At 40.8% G+C, this 13058-nt stretch overlaps 1 protein-coding gene across 1 annotated transcript in view; it reads right to left on the reverse strand.

The window, feature by feature from the left end:
• Positions 1 to 12436, reverse strand: part of LOC115076881 (putative gastrointestinal growth factor xP4) — a 30703-nt gene extending 18267 nt beyond the window's left edge. The window contains exon 1 of the mRNA XM_029578855.1: positions 12310 to 12436. Within this exon, the coding sequence (XP_029434715.1) occupies positions 12310 to 12382 (73 nt within the window). The 5' untranslated portion in view covers positions 12383 to 12436. The remainder of the gene's footprint in view (positions 1 to 12309) is intronic.
• Between the last annotated feature and the right edge of the window lie 622 nt (positions 12437 to 13058).

Consider the following 13058-nt stretch of genomic DNA (forward strand, 5'->3'; position numbering starts at 1 on the left):
CTTTTACATGCATAAACCAGGGATTTTATAACATGCAGGTGGCAATGAAATTACCAGTTTTACCAATTAGTTCACCCAGTCCATCTGCAGCTCATGAAGGCCCTCCTGGCCCAGACCTCTTACCCACAACATTTTTTTCATTTTTGATATGTTTCTGATCACTTACACCAGATATTGAACAGGAGTAAATATACACAAATAAAAGACTTATGCGCATCACTTTGGCGGGTTGTAAAATACAAACTTATGTGCATAAATGTTGGCCCCTCCCTAAAACACCAGTTTTTTACATGCGCAAATTTACTTGAGGTGCCTGATATATGCACGCATGTTGCAGTTTTTAAAATCACAAATACAATAGAGTAGGACTTCAAATTATGAACGAAAAGTATTGGGAGTAAGCCAATGATGATAAATAACCCAGTGCTCTTCACCTTAAACCAGATATTGTGGACGCTGCACAGCTAACAATGTTCAATGACCATCATACTAGGCTTCCTCGTCTGGGCTTTCGCCAAATCAACTCGGCCTTATAAATAATCATAGGTCATATTAGTGAAGTTATTTTTTTAAGAATTTTTCTCTTATGCACTTAAAATTCACCAAAACAAGGCAGTATTTAGCCTGAGGTAATATCATGCACAAAGGTAATATCATGCACAAAGCATGATATTACCTCAGGCTAAATACTGCCTTGTTTTGGTGAATTTTAAGTGCATAAGAGAAAAATTCTTAAAAAAATAACTTCACTAATATGACCTATGATTATTTATAAGGCCGAGTTGATTTGGCGAAAGCCCAGACGAGGAAGCCTAGTATGATGGTCATTGAACATTGTTAGCTGTGCAGTTTTTAAAATGCCATAATGCCATTTTACGAGTGCACCTGCTAGTTTTCACATTTGCATCTTTTGAAAATTCACCTCTAAGACTGGGAGATGCTTCATTCAGGATGCGTATCATTTGAAACGAACGTGGACTCCAAACCAAAAAAGCACATTTTGGGGTTTGGTTTGTTTCATATGAATCAAATCCTTGGTGCCTCTGCAAACCCCCAAACTTTTCCGTTTTTCAGGAAATAGTGAGCATTATTTGCAAACAGTGGACACTATTTACCAATAAATTTTTTTTTTTTTTTTTAAAAAGTCTCCCCCCCCCTGCAGCCCTCTGAAGATAAAAATGGTATAAAATGGCCATAACACAACTTGCCACTGGGCAGCCCATAAATCAGTACCATTTTTTAATTGGAGGCAGTGGAGTTGGAATGATTACAGCTTGTTCTTGCCCTTCTTGTCCTCAGAAAGCTGCAGAATGCTGAAACTGTTTCCTGTCGGAGGTAGCAGACGTTACCCTGCAATTCCTTTCCTGCTCACCTGTTGGTCCTCGACTCCGGAGGGTGGAGCCCTTCCTGACGCCAATAACAGCGGCGTCTGTACGGCGCGTCTGCCGTCGGCGCGTCGCCAAAGCCGCGCGCCTAAGGGGCGCGCGGCTTTGCCCGGCTTCGCCCGGATTCGGCGGGATCCAGGTGATTATCTTATCTTAGTCAGCCACCACCGGAGACCGGGAGCTGTTGAGATAGTGTCTTCAAAGGGATCTATTCCCTTACCAGGTACATTTTCTTTTTCTTGTTATTGCTGGCGGTAATTCTCTTGGTATGCCTCATACCAAGAGAAAAGGGAAAATATCAACATCTACGCCAGTGGCAAGTGACAACCAGCCACGAATACATGATCTCTTTGGGAAAACTGTGTTAGTAACACCAGGAGAGGAAGTCGCTGGAGTGATTGGCCAAGAGCAGGGCCAAACCTCCCTGACTTACGAAACATCTCTGAGCCCTGGTGCTCCTCTGACACCAGAGCCACCCACAGGAAAAAGGGGAGGTGAAATGTTTTCTGAAGAAAAATTGACTATGAAATTACTTAATCCTGAGTTGGCAACTAAGGACAAAGGGACATTAGGAATCCAGGGGAGGATGTTGGACGATATTCAAGTAATAACTCCAAAAAAATTTACATTGGAAGAAATAGGCAGTATGTTATCTTCTATGCAAAAATCAATAAATGATTTAGCTAAGATGGTTCAGGAGGGAATGAGTAACCATTTGCTATTACAGACTAATTTAGAGAAGATAGGTAATGAAGTTAAAGATCTGAATGTAAGAACTGTTAATGTCGAGAAAATACAAGTAAATTTAATCAAGTCAGAAAAGATACAAACAGATAAGATTGAGTATTTGGAAAATCAAATTAAAAGGACAAATCTGAGGATTTTAAATTTCCCCAGAACCCATTTACTTTCCCCAAAGGAATTGTTTAAGAGTTACCTTAAGAATGTGTTAAAATACTCAGAGAAAGAAATACCTATGTTATCTAGAATTTACTATATTACACAAAGTACGGGTCAGGGTGATTTGCAAGATCAACAGTTGGGAGATTCAAATGAAAATACTAATTTGTCTGAATTGTTAGAAAAATCTTCCGAAATGGAGATAAAGTTTAGAGCAACATTGATAGTCCAATTTGTTGATATAGCAGAAAGGGATGCCATTTTCAGATTATACTTTAAATATCAGAAGAATAATTTTCATGGTTTTCCTGTTAGAATATTTCCCGACATTTCACATAATACACAGTTAAGAAGGAAAGAATTTTTAATGCTACGGGAAAAAGTTATTCAGCGAGGAGCTAAATTTATCTTGCAATTTCCCTGCCGATGTATTGTATTGTATCAGACTACAAGATTTGTGTTTCAACTGCCCGAACAACTTCGCTCATACTTGGATACCTAACCCCGTAACTGTCCTTAGGGAAAAGGGGAGGAAAATAAATGTATATCACAGTTAAAGACACTTTATAGATGATTTCTGTTAATAACTGCTCTTGTTATATCTAGCAAGCCGGTCTTCTTTTTGCTTAAAAAGTTTTTCTAGTTTTTCACAGTGTGTATGTATGTATGATATTGAATCATGATATGAAAATTTTCTATACACCTGTGTAATATCTTAATGTAAAAAAATACTTAATAAAAATAAAATAAAAAAAAAAAAAAAAGAAAGCTGCAGAAGGGCTAAGGGGCCTCTGCCTCCTTAGTTTTGTTTTGTTTGTTAGCTTAATGTTTTAGGTAGAACGAATCCCTTAGACTGAACCCAGGGGTATGTAGAGAGAGAGATGGACCTCTCAGTTCTCTCTGAGTTCCAGGGCTCCCTGTGGGGAGAAGTTTAGTACCTTTTCCAGTCTATGTAATCCCTTATTTTAGCAGCAAAAATCACACTGAGAAGCAATGTGGTTTCCAACTTCTTTACCTATAGTTGATACATTTTGGGGTAGATTTTATAAATCTGCACCCGTGCGTACTTTTCTTCGCGCACCAGGCACAAACAAGAGTACGCGGGATTTTAATAGATAGTCCCAGAGCGCCAACAATGCCTTCCCCACCAACGAGCGCTGTAACCGCAGGCCCGGACACACCCCAGTGACAGATGGCGTCTTTTGGGGTGAGCACAGACGAGGAGTCATCACGACGCCGGGAGTCATCACAACGCCGGTTTTGGAGGGTGGAATTACAACATCTACCCCACGGTTGGAAGGGCTTAACCTCAGTTTGGATCGTGCTGGTAGTGGTGATTGAGCCACAGAACTGCTGAGAGAAACTGCACAGTTCCCGAGGATCCAAGATGTACAGACGGCTCAAGCATTTCAAACGGTAATGTTTACACCACAATTAACATTAGAAAAACAAGAATAGCAACTATGGACTCACTGTGGCAAGCAATTTCTACTTTGCACAATTTTATAGTAAATTTAACTGCTGTTATAAAAGAGACACAAGAGCAATTTAACAATATTAACCCAGTTATATTTCAGCATACTGAAAAAGTGGAAAAGATGGAGACAGAAATTCTTCAAATAAATAAAATGCAAAGTACCTTGATATAAGGGGAAATGGCACTGAATAAAAAACTGAGAACTCGGAGAACTCAGTGAGATATTCAAATTAGAGAATTTTGAATTTCCCCAAATGCAGGTTGGTTTCACCAAGAGAACAGTTTAAAAATTACCTTCAAGAGATTTTAGAGCTGCCAATAGATGTCCTACTGCCATTATCTAAAGTTTACTTTTTACCCAGAATAAATAGGGCCAGATCTTAAAATCTACGCACAGGCGTAGATTTGTTTGCGCAACCTGGCGCAAACAAATCTACGCCCGACTTTATAACATGCACTGCCGCGCGCATGTTATAAAATTCGGGCTCGGCGCGCGCAAGGGGTCGCACACGTGTACATTGCGCGCGCTGAGCCCGAGGGGAGCCCCAATGGCGCGTTGGCTCGCCATCCCCCAGCAAGGCTGCTGTGCCGGGGGATTCGGCCCTGCCCGAAACCGCCCCTGAACCACCGCCATGCCCCCGGACCCGCCCCCTTCCCGCCCCTTTTTCAAAGCCCCGGGACATACGCGCTCGGCGCGCACAGGGGCAAATTTTCTCAGGTTACGCGCGTAGCCTTTGAAAATCTGCCCCATAATGAAGGAATGAATATTCAGCCAGTCGAGGAGAGAGCTTTAAATGTTTCAGAGCTGCTGGAAACTTCCTTGGAATCCCAAATAGAGAAAAGGGGCACATTGATGGTAAAATTTACATTGTCTTCTGATAGAGACAATATATTAAAATTATTATTAAAAAGAGCTCACTCTATCTGGGACAGAAAATCTGGATGTATCCTGGTGTATCTAAGATGACACAGCAAAGGTGTAAAAGATTTCTGACCCTTGCAACCCAGGCAAGAAATATGGGTGCACAAATAATAATTAGATTTCCTTGTAAATGTATCATGAGGGTTAAGGGGGTTAGATATGTATTTTTTGATCCTGTTCAATTGGAAAAGTATATAGACTCTCATCAACAGATCCAAGGAACTGAGTGAATTCCAATGTCCTCAGAAATCGTCGGTATATGATTAATATCTGTATCCTCTCCTTTTTCCTTTTCTCTATTATTATATAGTTGGTGTATTTGCTCAATTATTGGATTTCCCCCCCAATTAGTATTTTGAAAGGATAAATGGTTTAGATAGCTTGATTTAAAAAAAAAAGTTTTCTTTTGGTTGAAATGTAATATCGCCATGTATACCCGATATTTCTTTTGACACAAGTATATTGATGTCTGTAATAATTGAAATGCATAAAAATAAAATTAAAAAAAAAAAGATTAATAAATTTGTGATCTAATCAAGTCTCTGAATTTTCTTTTAGAAGTCAATTCCTAAACACTTGATCTCCTTCTCCTTTCAGTTACTCAAAATTGAAAAAAGTTTAATCCTCCTTCCCACTCCCAGATTTATCCAGATTTCTCCCAGCTATAGAATGGAGGGAATAAAGACCCAGTTATTTATCGGAACATAAGTCACAATTCTCACATCTTTCCTGAAGTCTTCATAAATATTTTAGATCTCCTCTCTCTCTCTAGTGCAGCACCCTTGGGTCCGCAGCAACAAAGTTCTCAACCAATACCTTCAGATCCTTCCTTCTGGAAATGGAGAGGAATTCCTGCCTCCTCTGATAGTGCCTTCACTCCTCAGGTTCTGCGGAGATGAAAGATGCCTCTTCTCTCAGGAGATTGGAAATTGATTCCCAGATACCATGGGCACTCAGCTCCAAGTGAAACAAAAATAGACTTTGACTGAAAAGGGGGAAAATAACCTCAAAGAAAGGAAGGGTGGAGAAACTTCCTGTCCTCCAAAATGAGGAAATAGACACTGAAGACAGACAATTCAACGCTGAAACGTCTCTGCATCAGGTCGCTGAAAGATCCATCCTCTGGGGGAGTGATAGAGTACTGCCATAATCTTCCCTACCCCTTGATCTAACCTTACATAGGCTCTCCCATGGAAAGTCTCCAAAAATTGACTTAAAAAGAGTAAAAAGCAATCAGAAGTAGGTCAAACTGACCAGCTGACCCTGAGAGGGCAAACAGACACCTCCTCTGAAATAAATTAGAAAAATTAAACAGGAGGCAGAGAGCTCCTGTCCTCTGAGAAGTTAACTGAAAACCCAAACCCTAAGATGGTGCCTGGGGGAGATAAGCCGCTAGAACAGTGGTTCTCAATCTTTTTTCGGTCGAGACACACCTGACAGATGGCTATCACATGCATGACACACTGCTCATTACAATCTATGATGGAAATTTAAAAAAAAATCCTTTATTACTTTTATTGTTAAGAATTCTAAAAACAGTATTAGGTAGACTTGGGAAAGTCTTATTCTTGGGAGTGAGCAACAACGAATGGATCTACTCCTTGGGATCTGATGAGTATTTCCTATTGACTCAAATTGGCCTGCATCAGAGACAGGATGGTGGGCTCCAAGGATCTTTGGTCTGACCCAGCATGGCATTTATGTTCACAAGTTTCTGGAGTACTGATGCATTAACAGTTATTATCTGGTAGACATAAAGATTGCCATCTTTTATTTCTGGGTGAGAACAACATGGAGAGGATCTTGCCATTAAGATCTTCTGGATACTTACAAGTGATCCAAATTGGTTACTGTAAGAGAGAACATACTGGAATTGATGGACCATTGGCCTTACCCAGCATGGTAACATAGTAACATAGTAATGACAGCAGAAAAAGACCAAATAGACCATCCAGTCTGCCCAACAAGTTTCTTAAGTTAGTAATTGAAACTACGTGTAGGTAAACCCCAAGCATTAAGTTAAGGGTAGTAATATTAACAAACAAATCCAAGCAACTGTCAAACCCATAACAAAAATTACTGCTAACAACATTTTTTACAGGGTGAGAGGCCTTCTTAATAATTTATAAAAATGCTGCTTGAACGTGCTTTGCTTTGGACTTGGCCATAGAAGCAGTCCTGCGCTTTTTCCCTAATGCCAGGACCCAGGACCATAAAAGTGAAGGCCAACCATTGGCTGTTGTCTGAATCCAATTCCTCTTTTTTCCTTCCATCATTTTTATTTCAGAGAAAAACACTCAAATGATAATTTTTTAAAATTTATCTCAAGTATCTGGAAGGAAGATAACCAATGGGACAGTGTTTACCAGGGTACAAATTATATTGCAATGAAAGGGTGGATTATCTTGGTGGGGGGGGGGGGATATGTGCTTTATGTTCTGGAGGGCATACAGTCCTGCAAGAGACTATATGGACAGTAGAATCTTTATGGATAGAAATCCCATGTGTGTTGGGAAGAATATAGCGATAGGAGTATACTACCATCTACCTGGCCAAAATGATGAGATGGTCAATGAAATGCTAAGAGAAATTAGGGAAGCCAACCAATTTGGCAGTACAGTAATAATGGGAGATTTCAAATACCTTAATATTGACTGGGTAAATGTAACATTAGGACATGCTAGAGAGGTAAAGATCCTGGATGGAATAAATGACTGCTTCATGGAGCAATTGGTTCAGGAGTTATTTTAGATCTAATTCTTAGTGGAGCGGAGGATTTGGTGAGATAGTTAATGGTGGTAATTATAACATGATCAAATTTGAATTAATGAATGGAAGGTGGCCAATAACTAAATCTACAGCTCTAACACTAAACTTTCAAAAGGAAGACATAAAATAAGGACAATAGAAAAAACTGAACAGTGCAGCTACAAAGGTTAAGAATGTACAAGTGTCATAGACATTGTTTAAAACACCATCTTAGAAGCACAATCCAGATGTATTGCACACATTAAGAAAGGTGGAAGAAAGGCCAAGCGACTGCCAGCATGGTTAAAAGCAGTGGCGTAGCCACGGGTGGGCCTGGGTGGGCAGGTGCCCACCCAACTTAGACCCAGGCCCACCCAACTGGCACCGGAACTGCAAGGCTGTCGCGGGATCCCATCCCCGCGACAGCGAACAAGAGAACCCACACCTCGCGCGCCATCACGGCACACATGGGGAAGCGCTGCTGCGGCCGTATGGCCAACCGGTCTTCCTGTTCCGGGGGGGGGGGGGGGGAACGGAAGCACCGCGCGCAGCTTCCGCTTCCTCCCCCCAATGCAGGAAGATCAGCTGCCTCTCCTGCTGCCACCCGTTCTCCTGCTATCTTCGGACCAAACGGCCCGCCGAACTTCCTGTTTGGGGGAGCGGAAGCGCCGCGCACAGCTTCCGCTTTCTCCCCCAGAGCAGGAAGATCAGCTGCCTCTCCTGCTGCCACCGGCCTCCTGCTATCTTCGGGCGTCGGGCCGTATGGTCCGCCGATCTTCCTGCTTGGGGGGGGGGGGGGAGGGAGGAAGCGGACGTTGTGCACTGCGCTTCCGCTCCCCCCCCCCGACAGGAAGTTCGGCGGGCAGTACGGCCCGACGCCCGAAGATAGCAGGAGGCCGGTGGCAGCAGGAGAGGCAGCTGATCTTCCTGCTCTGGGGGAGAAAGCGGAAGCTGTGCACGTGCTTGAATGTGTATGTGTGGATGAGAATGGGAGTGTGTGTGGGTGAAAACTGGAGCCTGGGTGTGTATGTGGGTGAGAATGGAAGCTTGAATATGTGGGTGAATGGGAGCTCGAATGTGTGTATGTGTGGTTGAGAATGGGAGCCTGGGTTTGTGGGTGGGTGAGAATGGGAGCTTGAATGTGTGTATATATGGGTGAGAATGAGAGCCTGGGTTTGTGTGGGTGGGTGAGAATGGAAGCTTGAATATGTGGATAAGAATGGGTGCTTGAATGTGTGTATGTGTGGGTGAGAATAGGACCTTAAATGTGTATATGTATGGATGAGAATGGGAGCTTGAATATGTGTGGGTGAGACTGGGAGCATGGGTTTGTGGGAGAGAATGGGAGTCTGGGTTTATGTGTGTGGGTGAGAATGGGTGCCTGGATGTGCGTCTGTGTGTGCATAAGAATATAAGCCTGGGGAGGGGTGAGAAAGTGAGAACTTGAATGTGAGCTGGGGGGGGGGGGAGAGCATATGAGAGTGACAGCTTGAGTGTGTGAGAGGGAGTCTGTGAGAGAAAGCGTGTGTGTGTGTGTGTGTGTGTGTGGAAGGGAAGAAGACAGTAATAGAAGAAAGACACTGAAAAGGAATTAGGAAATGAGCTATAAGGGAAAAAATGGGAAAAAGAGACCAGGACCAACTGATTAGAAAAATACAAAGATCAGACAACAAAGGTAAAAATATATATCTATATTTTGAGATGTTAGCAATTTAAATATTAGCAACACAACTGCTCTCTCAAAATTTATGGACAGGTAGGAGCCGTGTATAAAATCGTAATAATAAGAAGGCTAAAGTACCACAAATCACCGTGAATTATGTTTGTATTATTAAGTAAACCTCATACTTAGGCGTAGATGTGAATGCTATGCTGCATAATTTGGCATTATTTATCAGTAAAAAAACAACTAGTAGACCTGCATGCCTACAGCCCACCCATGTTAACCTTGTGCCCACCCAAAAAATCAATTCTGGCTACGCCACTGGTTAAAAGGCAAGGTGAAAGAGGCTTTTTAGCCAAAAGAACTTCCTTAAAAACTTGGAAAAAGGATCCATCTAAAGAAAACAGGAAAAAGCCTAAGCATTAGCAAGTTAAATGTAAAACATTGATATGATAGTTTAGAAGAGAAGCTGAATAAAAGTTGGCTGTAGAGGCAAAAACTCATAATAAAATGTTTTTAAAATATATTTGAAGCAGGAAGCTTGCGAGGAAGTCGCTTGGACTGTTAGATGATCAAAGGGTTAGAGGGACACTTAGGGAAGATAAGGCCATCAAGGAAAGACTACAGGAATTTACTTCTATGTTTACTAATGAGAATGTTTTGGAGATACATGCTCCAGAGATGGTTTTCAAGGGTGATGATTCAGATGAACTGAGCAAATCACGGTGAACCTGGATGATGTAGTAGGCCAGATTGACAAATTGAAAAGTAGCAAATTGCCCAGACCAGATGGTATACACCCCAAGGTTCTGAAAGAACTCAAAATTGAAATTCAGATCTATTACTTGTACTTTGTAGCCTATCATTAAAATCATCCATTGTCCCTGAAGACTGGAGGGTGGTCAATGTAACCCTTATATTTAAAAAGGGCTCCAGGGGTGATCCGGGAAACTATAGACCAATGAGCCTGACTTCAGTGCCAGGAAAAATCATGGAAACTATTCTTAAGAGCAAAATCACAGAACATATAGATAGACATAGTTTAATGGGACACAGCCAGCATGGATTTACCCAAGGGAAATCTTGCCTCACAAATCTGCTAAATGTTTTGAAGGGGTTAATAAACATGTGGATAAAGCTGAACCGGTAGACGTAGTATATTGAGATTTTCAGAAGGTGTTTAACAAAGTCCTCCAAGAAAGGCTTCTAAGAAAATTAAAAAGTCATGGGATATGAGGCAAAGTACTTTTGTGGATTACAAACTGGATGAAAGATAGGAAACAGAGAGTAGGATGAAATGGTCAGTTTTCTCAGTGGAGAAAGGTAAACAGTGGAGTGCCTCAGGGATCTGTACTTGGACCGGTGCTTTTCAATATATTTATAAATGATCTGGAATGAGGAGAGATGAGTGAGGTTATCAAATTTACCTATGATACCAAATTATTTAGAGTAGTTAAATTACAAGGTAATTGTGATAAATTGAGGGAAGACCTTGAGAGACTGGAAGACTGGGCATCCAAATGGCAGATGAAATTTAATGTGGATAAGTGCAAGGTGATGCATAAAGGGAAAAATAACCCATGCTATAATTACACAATGTTAGGTTCCATATTAGGAGTTACCACCCAGGAAAAAGATCTAGGTGTCATAGTGGAAAATAAATTTAAATTGTTGGCTCAGTGTGCTGCAGTGTTCAAAAAAGGAAACAATGTTAGCAATTATTAGGAAGGGAATGGTGAATAGAACGGAGAATGTCATAATGCCTCTGTATCAATCCATGGTGAGACCACATCTTAAGTACTCTCTGCAATTCTGGTCGCTGCATCTAAAAAAATATATAGTTGCTCTGGAGAAGATATAGAGAAGGGCAACCAAGATGATAAAGGGGATGGAATGGCTACCCTGTGAGGAAAGGCTGAAGAGATGGCTGAGGAGGGATAATGCACAATTAAGCCCTGAAATTCATTGCCAGAGGATGTGGTTAAGGCAGTTAGCATAGCTTGGTTTAAGAAAGATTTGGACAAATTCCTGGAGGAGAAGTCCATAAACTGTTATTAATCAAGTTATTAATGACTTAGGGATTAGCCACTGCATTTTATTACCAGCATTAGTAACATGGGAGCTATTTAATGTTTGGGTACTTGTCAGGTACTTGTATCCTGGATTGGCCACTGTTGGAAACAGGATGCTGGGCTTGATGGACCCTTGGTCTGACCCAGTATGGCATGTTCTTATGTTCTAAAATTGATAGTCCCCTTTGTTAACAAAGCCTATCACATGATAACTGCCCTTGCCCACTAGACATCATGCCTTCTGCTAAAAACATTGAACTTTCTATGCAGCGAGTTATCTGGTGATACAGCCCACAGCTGTCCATCACATAAATATAATGTGCCTGGTACAATAGAATGACCCCTTGACAAAGAGGTCATTCTATTCCATCTAGCAGTGAGGAGATTACATAGTTTTTTTTTTAAAAATTCAAAAGCTAATCTCAGAGTGCTTAATACACATCATCAAGGCTCCAGTGCTTTAGTAGCACTGTATTATAGTTTTCCAGACTGAATGATAGAACTTTATAATTGTCTCAGTGGTTTCTATACTTGAGTTATAGGGCTTTTGCTTACCATTTAGGTGGTTTACCCTCACGTTGCCTTCCTATAACCGCAACCTGAATGACCAATGAGGTGTCCAATAATATTTACATTATAGGGTCCCTGGAGAGGCATTTAAATACACATAGGAAAACCAATGTTGCCCTCTCCCTTTTGAATCTTTGCAGGTTGTGACGCTTCTAATTAGGCCAATGTAAGAAGTTTCCAAAGATGATGATGTATATGAACTTTCAATACCACATTAGTCCCTTCTTGGTCACGGCTGAAGAAGGGACGTTGTGTGGCCTCAAAAAGCACTTATTTGCATTCTCTTTTTAATTTTCTTTGTAATGATTCATTAGGATATAATCTTCGACATGAAACAGAGTGGTCACACAGAGAGATTCATACAAAACTTTGACAGGAGAAGCATTTGACAAAACTCGGATAATTATCTCACCCTGTTAAAGTGAGTCTTCCAGAAAGATAAAGAGAGAGAGAGAGAGAAGAGACAAGATGAGACAGATTGAGAAAAAGAATTAACCTTTTCATTTATTCTAAAAATAAGGTACCACTGCCTCTAGAAGATATTGTTCACAGACAGATGTGGCAGATCTTACATTGCGCTCCTGTGGTTCCTTCGCTCAAATGGATGAGTCCCAGTATAAGAGCTGTCGCCAGCATCCAGAACATCTTGAGCGCCACTGAAAGTCCTCAGCCTCTTGTATGCAAGGTGAATTGAAGCTGGAGAACAGAGACCATTTTATATCTGCCATTGTGTTTATTGAATTAAGTTCTGATAATATTTATCAAAGGAAGGGGATTTTTTCCAGTGTTTGCCTCCCATATTGTACGAACATTCTTGATGACAATCAGGATAGAAAGTCTCAATGGTTAATCTGGATAGTCTTGGGTGGGGGAGGGGAGACAGCCGATGGTATGTATATATAAGTGTTTGTTAAAGTTCTATGTGGAAAGGGTGACGTGTCACCTAAATCTACTATCAAATAAATTATTCTGCCAAGTTTAGGATCCTGTATTAAGATAATGTAATGCACCAATTTGTTCACATAGGTCTTACAGAATTGTTTGTTTTGGCAAATAAATTAGCAGGAGTTTCCAGGAACACAAGTTCAATAAAATCACTGGGTTAAAAAAAAAAGAATCTCTTGGAATACATTAGTTTATGTCATTTTATGTATCCTATGTTTTTATGCTGTTTTATTCATTTCCTATTTAATTATGTATGTTTTATTATGTATATCGCCTGGCATTTTCTCTTAGGTGATTAAAAAACTTGTAATAAAGATAAAGATCCCTTGATAAACAGTTCCCAAAAATAAAGGATACATTTCTACAGTTAAAGCCT

This window comes from Rhinatrema bivittatum, chromosome 15 (genome assembly GCF_901001135.1).
Source record: "Rhinatrema bivittatum chromosome 15, aRhiBiv1.1, whole genome shotgun sequence".
Classification (NCBI taxonomy): domain Eukaryota; kingdom Metazoa; phylum Chordata; class Amphibia; order Gymnophiona; family Rhinatrematidae; genus Rhinatrema; species Rhinatrema bivittatum.